This window comes from Bombus fervidus, chromosome 1, assembly GCF_041682495.2.
Source record: "Bombus fervidus isolate BK054 chromosome 1, iyBomFerv1, whole genome shotgun sequence".
Classification (NCBI taxonomy): domain Eukaryota; kingdom Metazoa; phylum Arthropoda; class Insecta; order Hymenoptera; family Apidae; genus Bombus; species Bombus fervidus.
In genome coordinates this window covers 18,931,279-18,948,690 of record NC_091517.1, presented here as the reverse complement: position 1 = coordinate 18,948,690, position 17,412 = coordinate 18,931,279, and the positions used below count along the sequence as shown (strand labels likewise).

Below are 17,412 nucleotides of genomic sequence, written 5' to 3'. Positions count from 1 at the left end.
GGAAGCGAGAAGATTACGGAGAGGAATCTTTTATCTTGAAATACCTCTGGAAAATATTATTAATAACGTAAGTGGGTTGGCAAATATACGTGGAACAGTGGATTTCTATTTGCGAAACACTATCAGATACGATTAAGTTGGCAGATTGTAGTTGGCGCTGCATTGGAGGAAGAAAGCGGCAGATTTAAATTCTACGGCGCGGCAAACTTGAAAGTCGAAACTCTTTCCGCGCCTTCGTCGATACCGAACTCGCCAACTTCGCGTAAGTTTAGCTGGAATTTTTTCTCCTCGGCAGTTTCACTTTATAGTTACTTTTTTCCACCAACGTCTCTTTGCTTTTTACGTCGAGATAGTAACTCGTGAAAATTAAACGACGTGTTTTTCAAGATATTCGATTAAATAGTTTCAATTCGTACTTTGACTTGCTTCGAATTTCCTTTCTTTTTTTCTTTTTGCGAATTCTTGGAATTTTACGTGAAAGCTTTCACGTACGCTTTCTTAAGATTTCTTTAGAATTGTATCGACCGTACACAGACAAACCTGTTCTAATGTAGCTTTCGTTGTTTCGTGTCATGCAATTTACACAGCAACAATTTGCTTGAACGCAACGCGTATGCGAGTAATTAGCAGTAACGATGATTCCAATGGGACTTAGAAGCAACGGTACATTAGCAACTAGTCACGGCACGTTAAACCTTATGGAAATGGTTCTGGGCGGGTTCCAAAAACTACATCCACGCTTTTGCCAAAAAAGGGATAAGAACTTTTGGGAGCAAACTCGATCCAGATTAGAGAGTTTTGTGTGTCTCCGCAGAGACATCGTTCTATTCTATGGAATAGTAAATTATCGAAGGATGATTGAACGTCACTTTACAAACACTGAATCAAGTTTTACCACTACGATGGTATAAAATAAGAAAAGATACGAAACTAGGAATAAAAAAGTACAGCATGTAATTTAAAAATATATCGTTATTAATACGTTATAGCTTTCTCTCTTCGTATCGCATTATCTTTCAGGGATAAGCTTCTGAACCTATTTCAAGATAACGGTGAAATTTATGTATCTAAAGCTAGAAGGGAGACCATAAAGAATAATTAGGAAAAGACGGAAAAGTGATGTGCGTAATGCGGCAATTCAATTAATATAATTGGCCATTTCGATTACGATCGATACAGCTAATGGCCGTGGGTGCTGCCCCTAATTAATATTCGCTTTTAATTACGTCCACGTTTCTGAAACGACCGCTCACGCGTCGCCGAATACTTCCGGTATCCGTTGCGCGTTTTCCGAGATGCATCCGCCACTCGAAAGCTACGATTCGTCAGGAGATTCGACAACAATCGGTCCATGGTGTGTTAACTTAACGCCAAATGTCCCATGAACAAATTATTTATCTATAAAATCATAGCACTCGTCTTTCCACTAAATTTCTCAATTTTACAAACACTTTGACGAAACCCTCGATTTTCTCTTTTGGCATATTCAAATGGAACGAAGAAAACGAATGGAAAATGAAGAAACGGAAGATCCAAGTAGCCGCTAATCGAACGATAACACTAAATCGAGCGAATATTGCACAGGTATCGATGACCTTTTCCGTCGTTTCGGGTGGAAAAGGTATAGCGCGATAACGCCGCCTCCGAGCCCCCGTTCAAAGGGGGCATACATCCCTTTCAACCGTCAAACCCTCGCAAACCCCTGTGCAGACCGTTAGTTGCAAGTTTTCCGTTTCGAATCAGCGCATTCTCATCGAACACGAATCGATTTCGAAACGCTCTCGAGTGCCAGCTTGTCATTAACCCCGTTCTTCGGGCGTGAACCTCCGAAACGAGCCACAATTCCATCGTGTGAGCACCTACTATATTGGCCCGCAAGCAGACTCGCGAAGCCATCCCCCATTCCCCGTTTAACCCTCGCCTCGTATACCTACCAAACCCCTTCTTCAACCCTTTTCCACCCTTCTTCCGTATATCGCGTTCTTCCACTTTCTTCCTGTTGCTATAAGCTCAGATATCTGGCCGCAGAATTTTTGGAATTTCCTCGATAACGGAATAACTAACGACGCATGAAAAATAGGTTTCAGGGGAAGAACTTTTAATACAAGACGCGTATCTTATTTCTTTTATTTTTTTATTTTACAGAGAATGATCGACTACGTGTTCTTATTAAAAGAGGTTCGATCTCTTTAATATCGAGTATCAAAAGCCAGAGTATCAAGCACGAGATACAACGGACGATTCAATTTCACGGCGAAAAATCGGAACGGTTTATTATCGAGACTGAACCCAGTTGGAAACGATAAAAGTCGCCGGAGAAATCAACTTTCCAATAAATAGAGAATTCACTCGTAACTGGTGCGGGTCACCTGGGTTTTCGTTTGCACTTGCTCAACAACCACGGTCATCGACTGCAAGAAACGACCGACTATTGGACACAATTATACTTATTGCCAAGCACGAGTCATCGAATTTCAACTATCCGTTATTCCAACAAAATTACTTCTGACCAACTCTAAATACCCTTGCCAACGAATATATAGAATATTGTAATTCAGAGTAAATTCGTGTAACATCGGAAGCACTCGAAAATAAAAAATAAAACGTATCTACGGTTAGTGGGATTTGAAAAAGATGAAAACGAAAGATCACATTGGTAAATTAAAATTATAGTTGGTAATAATGTTAGTATACGATAAAGAAATCAAAATGTAAATGAAATTCTTTCTCTGTGTATCGATAATGGAATCTTAGGAGCGTGGAAAGTTAAATTTCTGCAACTAGGAGATTTTTATTTTGAATTTAATAAAGAAGCGAGAAAACACGAAAGCAATATCTGAAATTCTGTAAGTAGTAGATGTCAGTGAATAATACATCGCGTACTTCCGAGGAAACGTTCGCCTATACACAAAAGCTTATTCTCCGATAAAATATCTAATACTTTAAGAATTTCAATATTCTCTACGCTTTAAACGTTTTGGTAAAAATATTTCCCGCTCATCCTCACGGTATTCGGATCATCTGCTTGAATATTTCAGATATCTGGACCCGGTAACCGGATCGCGTGACACAATATCGAACTTGAATTTGCGCGCGGTATCATTATACGCGCGGATCCACCTACTCACTTTCGTTTTTATTAAATAAACTCGCACGTGTATCACCAAAATCTCTTTCGACGTGCATACGTTTTAAGCCTGTTTTTAATCCTCAAATAAACTACCTGTACCTCCAATAAACCATTCGATTATTCGTTAACCAGTTGGCGTAACCACGGGATTAAAGATTAATAAAGTCGTATCAACTTTGATTCTCTGCGACCTCCTCCTTTTCGCGACCATACGATTTTCCTAGATAATTTAAGATATATCGGGTTGGCAACTAAATGATTGTGGATTTTGCCAATATCACCTAATGACAAAACCTAACTTCGATCACTCAGTTGCCAACCCACTGGACAGATCGAATAAGACACGCGGTGCAATTTTATAAAATCAGTTGTGAAATAAAAAAAAAAAAAAAAAAATAACAGGCAGACATCCAAAAATTGACTAAATGTACGATCCTAAATTAAATTCTTGGTCTCTATATCGATAATTTTATTGTATAACTCGTTGCGCCGAATCTCGATAACCGCAACAATAATAGCACGCGCATTATCGTCGATCGGTCGTGGCATTTTCGCGCTATAATTGCACCATCCCGAGCAACTGAGAACGCGTAAATACACCGGCAAGCGTAAATGAAGCTCTTCGGATCGGTACGATTGTTCCCCCGTCGTAAATCGAAAACGGTGATTAAACTCGATATTTGTCGACTGGCGATTCGCGCACCGACAACAGCCGGTTAAAAGCCTGCCTTTTATTCGACTTTGCCAACGATCAACCTGTATATTTTGCAGAGACGACAGCAGCGACCTTAGAAATCTCGAAACCGATAGTTTCTTTCGTTCACGTTCGAACGTATGGTTGTTGGTACGTGTATCGCCAGGAGAACGTAAACAACGGTATTCGAGACTATAATGGTCAGTTATGTTCCGATAGAACAGATACAACGTTTTAAATCGATAGAAGCAACTTTCATTGGACTCGAACCACGAAGAAGAGTTGGACCAATTTGTTCCGACGAGCTACGGTATAGCGAATTATTGCGAGAACAGTGTATTTGTTATTATCAGCATAGCCGGAAAATTTAATCTTTATTTCGTTCGAAACACGTTCCACCGGTTTGTTGCTACGAGACTTACCGTGTAATAATCGCAGCGATACATATTGCGCGTCGATAGTATCGGAATTTGATCCGGAAGTGGCTGTAACTTTATCCGGCATAAATATCGTGTACATAGCTACGAATTTCTATGTATTTCGATCGACGAAACGTAATCTCTTTGTGAAAACATTCGAAAATACCAAAGGAATTAGAGGGTAAATAGTCGATAACTATCGTTCAAATCAACTTAACGAGAGAATAATCTTATCGGTCATGAAATTCTAATTCTACTCAACAGGTAAGCAAAGGTATAGATAAACCGAAGAAATGATTTGGATAACGGACGCGTGAATTATTCGTTGATTCTTTGTAAAATTTGTATTTTCAAGAATTATTCGAACACGGTTGAGTTATGTCACTTTATCCTGGTGTTTTATCGCGTACTCTGTTTGCCAAGTATAGGGAACGTGTATAGCGTTTCACGTTTCGTTAACCCGTACATATTTCGTTATTTTCACGAGAGGTTACCGAAAGTGATCACGGGATATTTTTATTTCATTTTCCGAATTTTTATTCGTTTAGGTACGTTGAAAATGTCGCTCGATTTCGATACCGTAAACGCATACGTTTACCTGTTCCATGCTATTTTCAAACGATCGAATGAAATTAGTTACACTGATTTCATCGGAATCGTTGCGATGGAAAACTGGCTGTAACGAGACACAACTTGGTAACATATATCTTATATTCTTCGCGATTGTTTTCCTCGACGAATTCCTCCACCAAATGCGATTAATTGTATCATTAGATTTTCACGTTCTTTTTCCTAAAAAATTAGCGATATCCCATTTGCGATATTCTACAAAAGGAGTCACACGTGTGGATCTACAAGTTTAACCAAATCCTACGTTCGCACACGAAAGATCAGACAATTCTTCCTGGGACACAAATTTTGCTACATTACATACCGAAGGATTCTGAGGACAGCAGAAGTCAGAACATGAAATGAAATGAAATGAAATGAAATGAAAACCTGGAAAGAATTATCCTATTTCAGAAAATTATCCTATAGCATCCAAATATATATCAAAATCTCCCACTAACCAACCACTGACAAGGAAACAAAAAAAAAAAAAAAAAAGGAGGAAGAAAAAGAAAATGAAAATCAGTAAGAAAAGTGCTAGCACAGATTTTCTATCAAGTGAAATAGTTATCCACCTGTAACGAAAATTCCCAGCAAACAAGCAGCGAAAACTTCATCGAATCGTCCGGTCGCACATACACGTACATATTACATCGGCAGCACGGTAAAATGATAATGACACGGATGACTCTTACCGGACGTGGCGTCGCGGCAGCGGCGGCGGCACGGGGCTGTGAAAGTTCTCCATCATCGAGTAGGAGTCGCGCTCGGCCGCGGACTTATGCTCGAGCGCCTCCAGATGGTCGAGTCGCAGCAGCTCCGGCTCGCGAGGCGAGTGCAGCTCACAATGGGCGACGTGAAGCAACGGCCTCAGCGACGAACCGCCTTCGCATCGTTGCTGCCGCGAAGGCGGCCTCGCCACCTGTCTGTCTACACCATCCGACGCGTGTTGCTCGTCACCCCAGACCTCGAACTCCCCCGCCGCGGAGTAATCGCCGAATCCACCGTTACCCTTCACCGTTGCACCCTTTTTCGAACGATCGTCGACGAGTACGGGCCACGGGGAGCCCCGTTGCTCCTCCTTGCCCTCTGCTACTCGTCTATCCTCCTGTTTCCTCTTGTATTTCACCAGGTACTGTCGTTTCCGGTTCGAGAGCGACAACGACAGGCTGCCTCGGCGACCGGAGCAGCGACGGCCCGTCAGATTTCCGGCGGACGCGCCGCGGTCCGCATACAGGTCCTTCCACGAGCGGGTCAGCGTATCTTTTTCACCTTCCGGACCTCAGCATGTCACGTTTCTAAAGCCACGATCCAGCGGTAGCTTTGTTCGGTGATGATCGACGGAGGCTGTTGCTTCGCGGGTCGTTCCGTTAAGACAGACACATTCTATGGTTGTGGTCTCGTTTTCGTGACTGGCCGCCGGCTACAGACCGAGTTAACGTGTACGCAAACTTCCTTATCGATCTGTCAACGCCAACGAGAAAGTTGAGCTCCCGCGCTAAGTTAGATGAGAGAGAGAGAGAAAGAGACTAACTGGGTGATACCGATCTCTGGCCCGCCGTCGATCGTTGCTACGTCGTAGATTGTATTTGTTCGATGTAAGGAACGATACGTCGAACGGGAGACAAGATGGACGAGGATATCGTTAGATGATGTTTGGTGGATGGTTAAAGTTTCTTGACGTGAGTTGGTCACTTTTGGGAACAACGATTGATAGATGCTTGTAAGATTCGATGACTCGACGTGTATTCCTTTCACTGCACTCCGCGAGCGAAACACTTGACGAGCTCGATGCTCTAACACTGGACACTTTTTCTTCACCAATTCCAAGATCGTAGACAGTGTCGTATTATGTTTCCTTCGAGCAATAAGTATAGCCAGCGGGATCCCCTTAGCGGCACATCACTAGACAAACGATCCCGATGACAGAAGCAGTTCCCTTCCAACGACGAACAGCGAACGTACGTAACGGATACTCTCGTCACGGAAGAACTAATTGGGTCAGGGGGGTTGAGAACTGCACGCAAATCCGTACCGGTGGAGCGTGAGCAGCGTGCCCCGAAGGTCCCAGGGGTGCGAGCGTAGAGACTGTGTCGTTGTGGACCAAATACTCGAGACGAATCCTCTGAACCAGTTCGGCAGCTCGACTTTCCGAACTGGTACGATTATTCCTGGTAGTTGGAGAAACAAGTGGGAAAAACACTTGCTAGCACTTCGCGGAGAACGAAGCTTCGATAACGAACACGTCGCGAGATATGTATTCCGATCGCGTGCGATCCAATCGTCCAAACGGTCTGAGGGATGATGCTCGTGTCACCGTTCAGCGTGTTCCCGTAGATACGACGGAGAGAGTGTACAGCGAAAGGTTACCGCACCACCGATCTACCGTGGTCGTCGACTCCCCTCTTAATCGCGTACCGTCAGTGAAAAACGATCTCGTCGTTCGAGAAAGAGAGAGCGCTCGAGGGTAACGTACACACTCGCGTCAACTGCGGATCAAAGACTGAAGGGCCACGGCGCCGCAACGCCCGGCACCGAGTGACACTGAGTGTCCCCACCACGCTGACGGTGACGCGCACGCGCGCCACGCGCTCCAGCGAACCCCTCTCCCACCAGTTGGCGGAGAAATCCCTGGAAGAGAACGCCGCCATGCGGGTGGTGCGCTCACTATTTGTTCTCGTGGTGTCGCGGCCGCCGTATCGCTACGACTGGCCGTGTCTACGCTTGTTTTGCGACGCGGATCCACCGGGGTGTCGATATCCGCGCAACTTCGTCGCTGTTGAAAACTTTCGAGAGAGATTGCTCGTGGGACGAAGGCTGGAAAGTTCTGGGTTTTCTGTTTTTGTCGGTGGCGGTTGATTGGATATTTTTGATAGAAGGAAGGGGACGAGGGCCGGGGTGATTCGGTGGAATTGAAGAGGTGCGTGGGTAGTTCGGTATGGGATTACGGTGCGGTCGGGTATCAACAAGTTATGTAGAAGCGACGACGTGAAGCGGTCAAACGTGATGACGGTGCGTGTGCTGATTTTTATCGTGAATTGCGACCGTTGTGAAGATTTCGAGAGTTCTCCGATATAAAAAGGTGAAGCGAACCTCGTTTACGTCGAACGAAACAAACTTTGTCGTGCGTACTATCAACGTGGAACTTTCTAGTTAGCGGTAAAATTATTTTCAGATAGCGAATTTTGTGAATAAAAATTTGTTACGATTTATTCTATTGCCGTTATACCAGTGGATTGTAAAGGTTGAATAAAACGAGTTGGAAATTATTAAAATCCAAATGTCCTTTTTCCTCTGTGTGTAAAAATATACAGAATGATTCTTTAAACGTTACCAACGCTATGACAAAGATATAGCCACGATTTATTCTATCGTTGTTATTTTAATGGATTATAAAGGTTGAATAAAACGAGTTGGAAATTATTAAAATCCAAACGTCTTTCTTCCCTCTGCGTGTAAAAATGTACAGAATGATTCTTTAAATGTTACCAACGCTACGACGAAGATATAAATAGGAATTTTATCATATTCGAAATTAATAACGCGCGGTGTAACGCGGAAAAGGCTGCTTTCCCCATTGTGAATTTACTTGTTCCTTTGTTCCTTATATACGCGTTGTAGCACTGTAGACCGTTTTTCTTTCTTATTAGCTTCATTTTCAGTGTCGTATAATAGGTTATGTGCAACTTCCTTAGATGTCGCGATCTTCCTTTGATCCTCGCTGGTAAATGAAAGGAATTTTCGTCCGCAATTCATAGCGCCGGTAATATTGCCTTTTCTTTCTACAAGTATGGACGTATTTTCATAGCTTTTACCTTCATCGCGTTAGAATTGTGGAATTATTACAGAGAGTAAAACAGAGTATTACAGAGTAGTGGAAAAGAAAAGATAATAACGAACATGGTGAATATCGAAAGGTTGCAGTCAACTGCAAAGTTCGGGAAACAAGTATCGTCGATCGTGCGAGTGATCCACGATAACTTGGAACGCCAACCGAAATATGGAAATTACAGCGGAACGCGGGCGAGTAGAAAATGCCAAATGACTTAGTTTCCAGCTTGGGGGACCCGTAATGACTTAGTTGCCAGCTCGAGCGGGCCCGTCATGACTTAGTTTCCAGATTAGTGGACCCGTCATGACTTAGTTGCCAGCTCGAGCGGGCCCGTCATGACTTAGTTGTTAGCGCATATTTCTTTCTGTACTTTGAATTTATTCGGCTTGTTGCGTTCGGTTGAGTCGATTGTTCGGACGAAAGTGCGGTCGTTTCTCTCGAGGCTCTGTCGATCGGTCTCTGCAAGATCGTAGGCAGCGGTGCTTCGATCTTCCAATCGTGGACTATCCTTTGATCACGGTGATGGACGAGCTTTTGACGAGGTTAAACGTAACTGTTCGGTCAATCGTGTTTTTTGTTCTTGAAATTCTAACTGGATGCAAATTTCTCCAAACATCGAATTTAGTCATTACGTTTTCGAATCACGATGCCGATTTTGCGCAGATCGGGAAGAAAACCTGTGTTTTCTAACGGCGAGATATGACATTCGGTTGACATCGGAGACATTTCGTCCTATGTTTACTTACGTGTGTTCACCCACCATAAAGGAGAGATTGTCGACCGCTAGATAGTTTTCACAGAGGGATTACGGCAAAGTGTTATACAGTCACGTAAGTAATAAACGGACCTATTGCAGAATACTTTACAGCACTGGCTGAAATTGAAACGTTTCAACTGGAATTTTTCAGCGCTCGTTTCATAATCAGAAAATCCAAATTTTTATGTTTCGACAAATCGACTTGAAAATAAAAGGGAAGAGCAAAATTTGTCTAGAGGAATTTTTCTCTTGAGATACCTAACACCAGTTAATACTCTTGCTAGACTCTCGTTTTGAACTCTCCCTCTCTAAACGCGCCCTTGGAAGATTCTACCCCTTCTGCATACACGCTCTGCTGTTTTTACGCTCGCATACTTTAGCATATTTCTAGGTTCAAAATAAAATATGCTTCTATATTATATTTTTAAATTCTTTCGCTCGTTACAAGTTATGCACGAATTGCGATGAACTTATCACGGACTAATTTGGAAGCGAATTTCGAATCTACTAATTGTAATTTCTAATTCTACAACAACTATAAATCTCTACCCTTATCCGTAGACTTGGCGTAACGCGCAGACTTTCAACTATTCGAAACATGGCAAGTGAAAACGAGGATGTGATGTAAACAAGCGAGCCGACATGTAAACAGCGCCATCAGCGATCGTCTGAGACAACAGAACGTATAGACGAGCGTGCCTATCATATCTTCGTAAGAAATGCATCGTGCTGCAACCACCTAACCTTGCGTAACGACGTCCTTCCTGAACATCAGAGGCACAGACCATTTAATTGTTTCATCGTGAAACACGATGTCTTGTTGTACGAGGTATTGTTCGAACGGAGAGATAACGCAAACGACAATAGAGGATAATAATAATCACGGTGGCAAACGTTAACGCGATATCTGAAGCATATTAATTGCAAGTGCAATGTACAATTAATAATATCTTGTTACAATTATCGGTCGATAAATGGATGAAGGGCGAATCGATATCGTTACAACATCATTTACTCGTGCCGTCGCTGGAAACAAAAGGCGAAACGTCCCGTGCTGATTGACTTCCGTCGCAACAATCCCCGCCTGAAATCGTAAAAATAATTGCTCCTTTCGCGTTAAATGTCCCGAGCAATTACGTCGTTCCGGGCAACGGTATTGCACGATAGATGTATATAGTATATATACAACGATTAGATGTCCGCGACAGTGTACGTATATATCAGGAGATCTCTATTGATTCCAAAAATACGAGAATGTTATAGAGGGCGATGTTGTGCTATTCGAACGGGTCAAAGATAGCGGAAATGGAGTTCACCTAAATATTCTTTTTCTACATTTTATCGTTACAAAGGTTAATTTGAATACAGAATCTTGGCTGGAATCCTTATTTATTTATCAAATTATATCTATTCTTTCGAATCATTCCCTTTTAATTGTATTTGCAACAATATATCTATATGTTTAAAAACGATAGAAGTATCTTGTTTATGAATATAATCTCGAATAAAAGTTTTTAAAATCTTATAAATCGTCTTCTGATTTTTACTTTTTAAAAGTAATAGAAACAATTAACTATTCACTAACGAGAATAGCCAGTTAAGTAACTGGGACCAATTTCTCCAGCTCGACGATCAACAGTCACGTATCACCAGGCCACTCTATCTACCGCTAATTAAAACCTACCGCTCGTAAAATCGGCATTTCGACGATTCCCGTTCCGTCAAAGAACCCGGCTATGTACCGCCATCGTCAACTCGTCGTCGATTTAATCGCGTCGAAAGTCTGGCCCTCTCTGCATCGATTACACCACGCTCGAACGAGACCGCGAATTCCGTCGAGGAGAACTCGAATTTATAATTAAATACTCGATCGTTATTTCTCGTACGCTCGGTAACGTGCAGCCAGCCAGCGATCCTAGATCGCTGCTTTTTCCCCCACTCCACGTACTACATTTGCCCCCACTCCTTCCGACTGTATCTAGACATCTTTGCAGATGCGACGAGGGTTATAGAGATACTATTGACTCTCGAAGCTATTCCGACGAGAGCACGGCTCTCACGAGTCGTGCTCTCGCTCGCTGGGAAGTTTAATTATCCCCTTCGGTACATCCTGCTGGTCGTTGATACTGACGAACAATCGTGCGCGCGCGCGGACGCACGCATATACACGATGAACGGAATGGAGACGCGTCGATGGGCGAGAGTTACGAAGAAGGGACGGGGGCTAGATGGATGGAGAAGTTGTTTTAGCCGAAATCTGCCACGGCAGCCTACAACGTTTACCCTTTTAGTGGTGGCGACCCCCGCTGCCACTCGGCTCGCTCGCCATTCTTCGCCCGCTGCTTCCAACCACCGTCTCTGCAACTACCCGACTCCGCCGTTCTACCATGTATATGGGGTGTTTCTTAACGCTTCGTCGACCGATGCATTTTTGGTCAGCGCCTTTTTTTGTATTAAATACATTTGGTTTGAAATTGTCAGATATTTAACAATTTTCTAAAAATAACCTATATTAAAACCAAACCTACGACGATATTCAAGCGAACTAATAAAGCACATGTGTGGTCACATTAGAGAAAAACATCTCGACTATCGATTAATGGGCTAAACCGTAAGGAAAATATTATATCTCGATATCAAATTATAATGGCTGTAATAAAGAGAAATCCTCGTACCATTATCATTCTCATCTCGTCAATCTTACATACGAGTTCCCATATATTGCGGACACCCTGTAGAGAGGCACGCAAAGTACGCTATGACCCGAAACGGAAGGTGCAGGGGGTATAGGTACGGCGAAAGGAAAATTCGCGACAGGGCCTTTGATGTCGCTTAAACAGAAAACGTCGGCCCCTGCTGTTCCACAGCTTAGATTCCTTCCTTCCTTCTTTCCTTCTTTTCTCCCTTCCTTCCTTCCTTCCTTCCTTCCTTCCTTCCTTCCTTCCTTCCTTCCTTCCTTCCTTCCTTTCTTCCTTCTTTCCTTCTTCCCTTCTTTCTTTCAGCCAGCTAGTTTCTTACGGTCGTCTGCGCTCACGGCACGTTGGATGCTTTGAATCTCCCTCTTCCTCTCTTTCCTCTCTCCTTATCGCCGCGCATCTCCTTAGTCCTTTAGTTCTGGCCGCTTTGAGAGGCCGCCGCAACTACCGGCAGCCCCGCGACGATGAAGATATCGTCCCTCTGCCATAAGCACTCATTTGTTCTTCTTATCTGCTCGGTAGGCACTTCTCCGCCTTTGGGACATCCGAACAAGCGCGCGAGCTTTCCTTGTTTACCATACTGGTGGAATTTCCATCCGTATACGCTATATGTACTTACCTCGCTTACACTTACACGATCGCGATTGTGCGCCATCTTGAGCCACGTGAGCGGCCGCGGAGGCGGAGTGGGGGAAGGGGTCCATTCGCGAATAGCCGAGTTTTATCGAGCACGAACAACGAACAGATCGAGGAACGATAGCACGCGTTTGAAGACGACAAGCGGTGGGCCGCTTTGACGGCGCGTTTCTTGCATTTCGAATCCGCCTAGGTTGTGCCCTCCTGCTGCGGGCATTATACGAAATTTCTGCTTGTTTTGCGAGAAACCAGCCGACTGCCCGTGGCGTTTGTGATTTTAACTCATACCCCACTTCCTTCGTTGAACTACCGTTAACTCGCCCTTTGTCAGAGAACGTTTGCACAGCGAAATTCGCAGAGCGTAGGCGGGCCGCGTTTCCATGCGCTTCATTTCGAATTTTCTAACCTCGTCGTCGTTGATGATTACACACTTTCTCGGCAGTCACGAAATGAAACATCGAAGGATACCGGAACGAAGAACACGACTTAGTGCGGACTAGATCGTAAAAGCGTACGTCCATCGAGAAATCGATACGTATACCTATGGTAGAGGAGAGTGTCGAGTTTGTGAGAGCGTTGATTCCCTGGATTTAGGTAAACCGATCCTCGAATGTATATGTCGCGTCGCCCCTATAATGCAGCGAAGTTGGATGAATTGTAACCGTTCAATTACTCTATGATGAATTACAACACGTAAGATCGATACCTACTATCGGTTTACCCGATCGTCGAACAAGTACAGTCACCGGTAGAACATGGTTCGTACATATTAGTTTCGTGTGTATGCGGAATTTATTTGAAGAAAATGAAAACATATGAAAAATGAAAGTTCGTATATTGGACCTTTTATTTTCACGACTCATAGTTGATGATAAATGGAGGAAAATGTAAGAGATGTCTTGGCGCAATATAGCGAAAAAAAAAAAAAAGAATTGGACACGTATGTGTATTCTTAAGCTAATGTTTTATAACAGGAATTAATTGTCGATGGCTTTTGAATTCGTTAAATTTACCTTTTTAATAATACAGCTATCTCCTTTCTATACGTTTTAGAAATTCCTTTACTTTTCTACATTTTCCTATATTTTCATTTTCCTGTAACGTCGCAGACGCTTTTAATCCTTAATACGAGAACACGATGGAATGAAAAGGCAGAAGAAGGCATCTGCATCCTTTATGACGCTTCCTGTAACCATTACAACACGAAAACGGCAGAATTAAAAGAGAAGGTAGCGCCGTTAACACGAAAAGGATTAACGTGTTTCAGCATTTAAGAGAAACGTTTTTTCCATGTGATAGAGATATAAATATAGCTTATAATAATTCATTTTCATAACGAGAATAATGATAAAGGTACGTATAAAATTCACTATTTAAATTAGAAACTTGAAGAATTCGATTATGTTTCTAGCTGAAACGAACAAGAATCTTCAGTAAAAAAAAAAAAAAAAAGAAATTTGAATGTAACGATAAGTAAAAGATTTTTCACTTAACTTGTACCATGGTCATAAACTTTGGCACGTATCTTTTTAGCAGCACGCGACGGTCACGCGAGAACAATCGAGATCCACGAGGCACGATTTCGCTCGTAAAGCTGGCTCGCGCCTTTTGAATTTCCCCCGGTGCTCTTAATTCAATTTTAAACTAATTTCCTTAAACCGTTCTATATGCATGGATATTGTCCGGCGTCCAATCTTCTTAAGTTTTTTAATTCAATTTCAAACTAATTTCCTTAAAGGCTTCGACCCTCTTTGGAGATCCAGGACCGCGCGACCAGTTACTCGCGAGTCACCGACCGAACGCTTAGTGGTGTCATTAGCGTTGCATAAAAGGAAAGCGGACAAGTGGGAAGTAAGGTTATTTTTATCGTCACTTACAGCCTTATCGCCACTACCAGCAGGCCGCGACAACGATGTGCATAGCAACTTCAAAGCGAAAGGAATACACATCACTGATTCATGTTATTTCATCGTATAATGAGAAATATTATAAAAATTGCTAATCGCAAAAGAAGAGAGATTAGTTTCATTTAAATCTGCTAACAATACTTCAGTAAATTGTTCATGAGACAAATTTCATTTTTTGAGGTTAGATTTGTTCTTTGTTTAGTTCGACAGTATTCGTTTAAATCTGATTCGACAACGTCGATATGTTTCGTAAATAAAAACTTTCCAAAGTTTCAGTCGAAGCTAAATAACTTTCAAAATAACAAACAAATAAATTTTCCTTTCTATTTGCAGAAACAGAAATGCAAAAATACATTGCAACGTAACGTATTCACAATGAATAATGAACTGATATGCGTTGGCAAATAAATAAATATTTCGCCATGAACACACCATCGCTAGATGCGCCAACGTTCCTTTCGTTCGTCACATGACACGAAACCCGCGCGTCGCTCGCCAGTTTCGCCCGCTGGAACGTATTAAATCTCTCGTGACAATGACGTTTGCATTTCTGAAGTGCTGACGCGACCCATACAGGCCGTCGGGCGTGTACTCGAAACAAGGGTACATCGTTTTCACGACGACGCGCGACGCCGTGTTTTTTTTGCCCGCGCTACTCGCTGGCGTATACGAGCTTGCGATATGGGGAACAGAGACACTTGACACCGGCTGTTTGCTCGAACACGCGACAAACATGAAAAAATATATATATGACGAAAACCACCGATCGCCAGACACGTTATCAACGGAACAAATCCAACGGTAACGCGAACTGTCCCAACGAGCATGACTTTCGACGTTCAAATTGTCCCGCCAACAGCCTCGAGATGGTCCATCTACAGATACGCTTACTGTGTTTCGTTTATGATCAAGATTCTACGATATACTTGCCAAAAGTGATAATACAGAGAAGTAGAGTATTTCGTTGAATATATGGCGCGCCCAGGAAATGGATAAATTGAATCGATATAAAGGAATGAAGGAGAATAAAAGATAAAGAAAACAACTGGAACGTTTGTAAACGATGATTGAATAAATGAACGTAATTATGTAACTATCCATTGTTTGCTATTTAGAATGCTATAAATTACGAAATGTGAAATTGTATTATGATTATGATTCTAGAGCCTGTGTAAAGGAGCTGGATAGTATCCGTGGCCAATCTTGATAACACAAGAAAACGATTACTCGAACGTATTGCGCACAGCTCGGCGATCGAGCAAGAAATGTTGTGACCGGATATGCGCCTACAGTTACACACGAGATCGTATATATACATACATATACGTTATACGATACTGTATTAAGTTATATTACATTATGCAATACTAATTAACCTTTAAATTGAAGATAACCTTTAAAATTTTCGAGCCACACAAATTTGTTCCTTGAAATTCATTCTTTGTTATATCGATCCTCTGCGCAACAGAAAAGCAGGGGGAAAATTCCAAATACTTTATGCATACAGAAAGCATAGCGTTATTTCGACAGGGAAGCAAACGCGTTAACACGATTTTACTCGCGCGAGCACACGTTGCGTGCCCAACGATAAGGTTTTCCCAACTTTATCTCTGGAACGGTGGATTCGTTCGGGGCGACAGACTGGAGCAGAATGGATGAGCCTGCAAACGCATGGCCATGGTCAACCCCTGGTCGTAATATCGCGCCACAGGGAATACGAGGGTGGAGAGACTGCACGGACTGATTTCTCCAGCCATGCCAGTGAGCACGCCAGTCGATGTTTAGGATCTCGGAATTGTTCCAGCTAGCTAGTGGACGTTCGATGCCCCCCAAGTTCTTGAACCATTCAGCGTTGCAAGCATTGGAATGCTTCTGAATGTTTTAAATTACGTAGAGGAGGATGCACGATTATTCGGTTTCAGATATTCGTATTGATAAAGATTTGTAATTAATCGTTGGATAATCAGATTCTTTTGATGGATAAATTTGTTCGAATAATCTATTAAACATCGAAAACAACAATCAAGATACAAAGTAATATTCAATAGTCTACATAAATTTCAAACAACCTTATTTTACCATAAACTTCGGGCACGATAAATACGTTTCGTGGCGTTCCGAGTCTATCGCTATTTGTAGAAGGGCGAATGCGCGTTACAACACGAATCTATCTTGCTCTTTTTTCCCCACTTTTTCTCGTTATTTCTTGCCTCGCCGATTCTCTAGCAGCCATGAAATCTGACAGCCGTAGGCCGTAAACGCGCCACGACTGCTTATTAAAGGGAACTGGCTCGCTTTATTTCGCGAAGGGAAACAAGAGACAGAGTAAATATGTCGGCTGGATGTGTGTCCACGTTGTCGCGGAAACGCGGCGGGCGTCCTTTGAGTGCCTCTTACGGACGGTGCCTGTTGACGCCTCGTTTGCTCTGTGATTGAACGGGCCCGCTTCGTTTGCTCAAACGGCGCTCGCGTGCCCGTAATTTATAGAAACGGATGTTTTTATTAATTTCCTGTTGCGTCTTGTAATTGGTAACGTTCCAACGATATATAAGTACCCTAGTATCTGACGACTAGATACTACAAATATAACTACCTCCAAATTATATTATTATTAATCTAAAATATATTTTTAATCTAAAACAACTAACAAGATTTATCAATCTTTTAAAGATCTACCTCACGGGTCGAAGCCTACCTAGCAAAAGTATGCAGATATAATTCCTTTTAAATGA

At 42.6% G+C, this 17,412-nt stretch overlaps 1 protein-coding gene across 7 annotated transcripts in view; it reads right to left on the bottom strand.

The window, feature by feature from the left end:
* The window catches only part of Ten-a (Teneurin-a transmembrane protein), a 697,656-nt gene that overhangs the window by 104,638 nt on the left and 575,606 nt on the right, over positions 1-17,412 (bottom strand). The window contains exon 1 of one of the 7 annotated variants that reach the window (XM_072006543.1): positions 5,548-7,363. The exons of the other annotated variants lie outside the window; for them this stretch is intronic. Within the exon in view, the coding sequence (XP_071862644.1) occupies positions 5,548-5,603 (56 nt within the window). The 5' untranslated portion in view covers positions 5,604-7,363. Of the gene's footprint in view, positions 1-5,547; positions 7,364-17,412 lie in introns of those variants that run through there. 7 annotated transcript variants of the gene reach the window in all.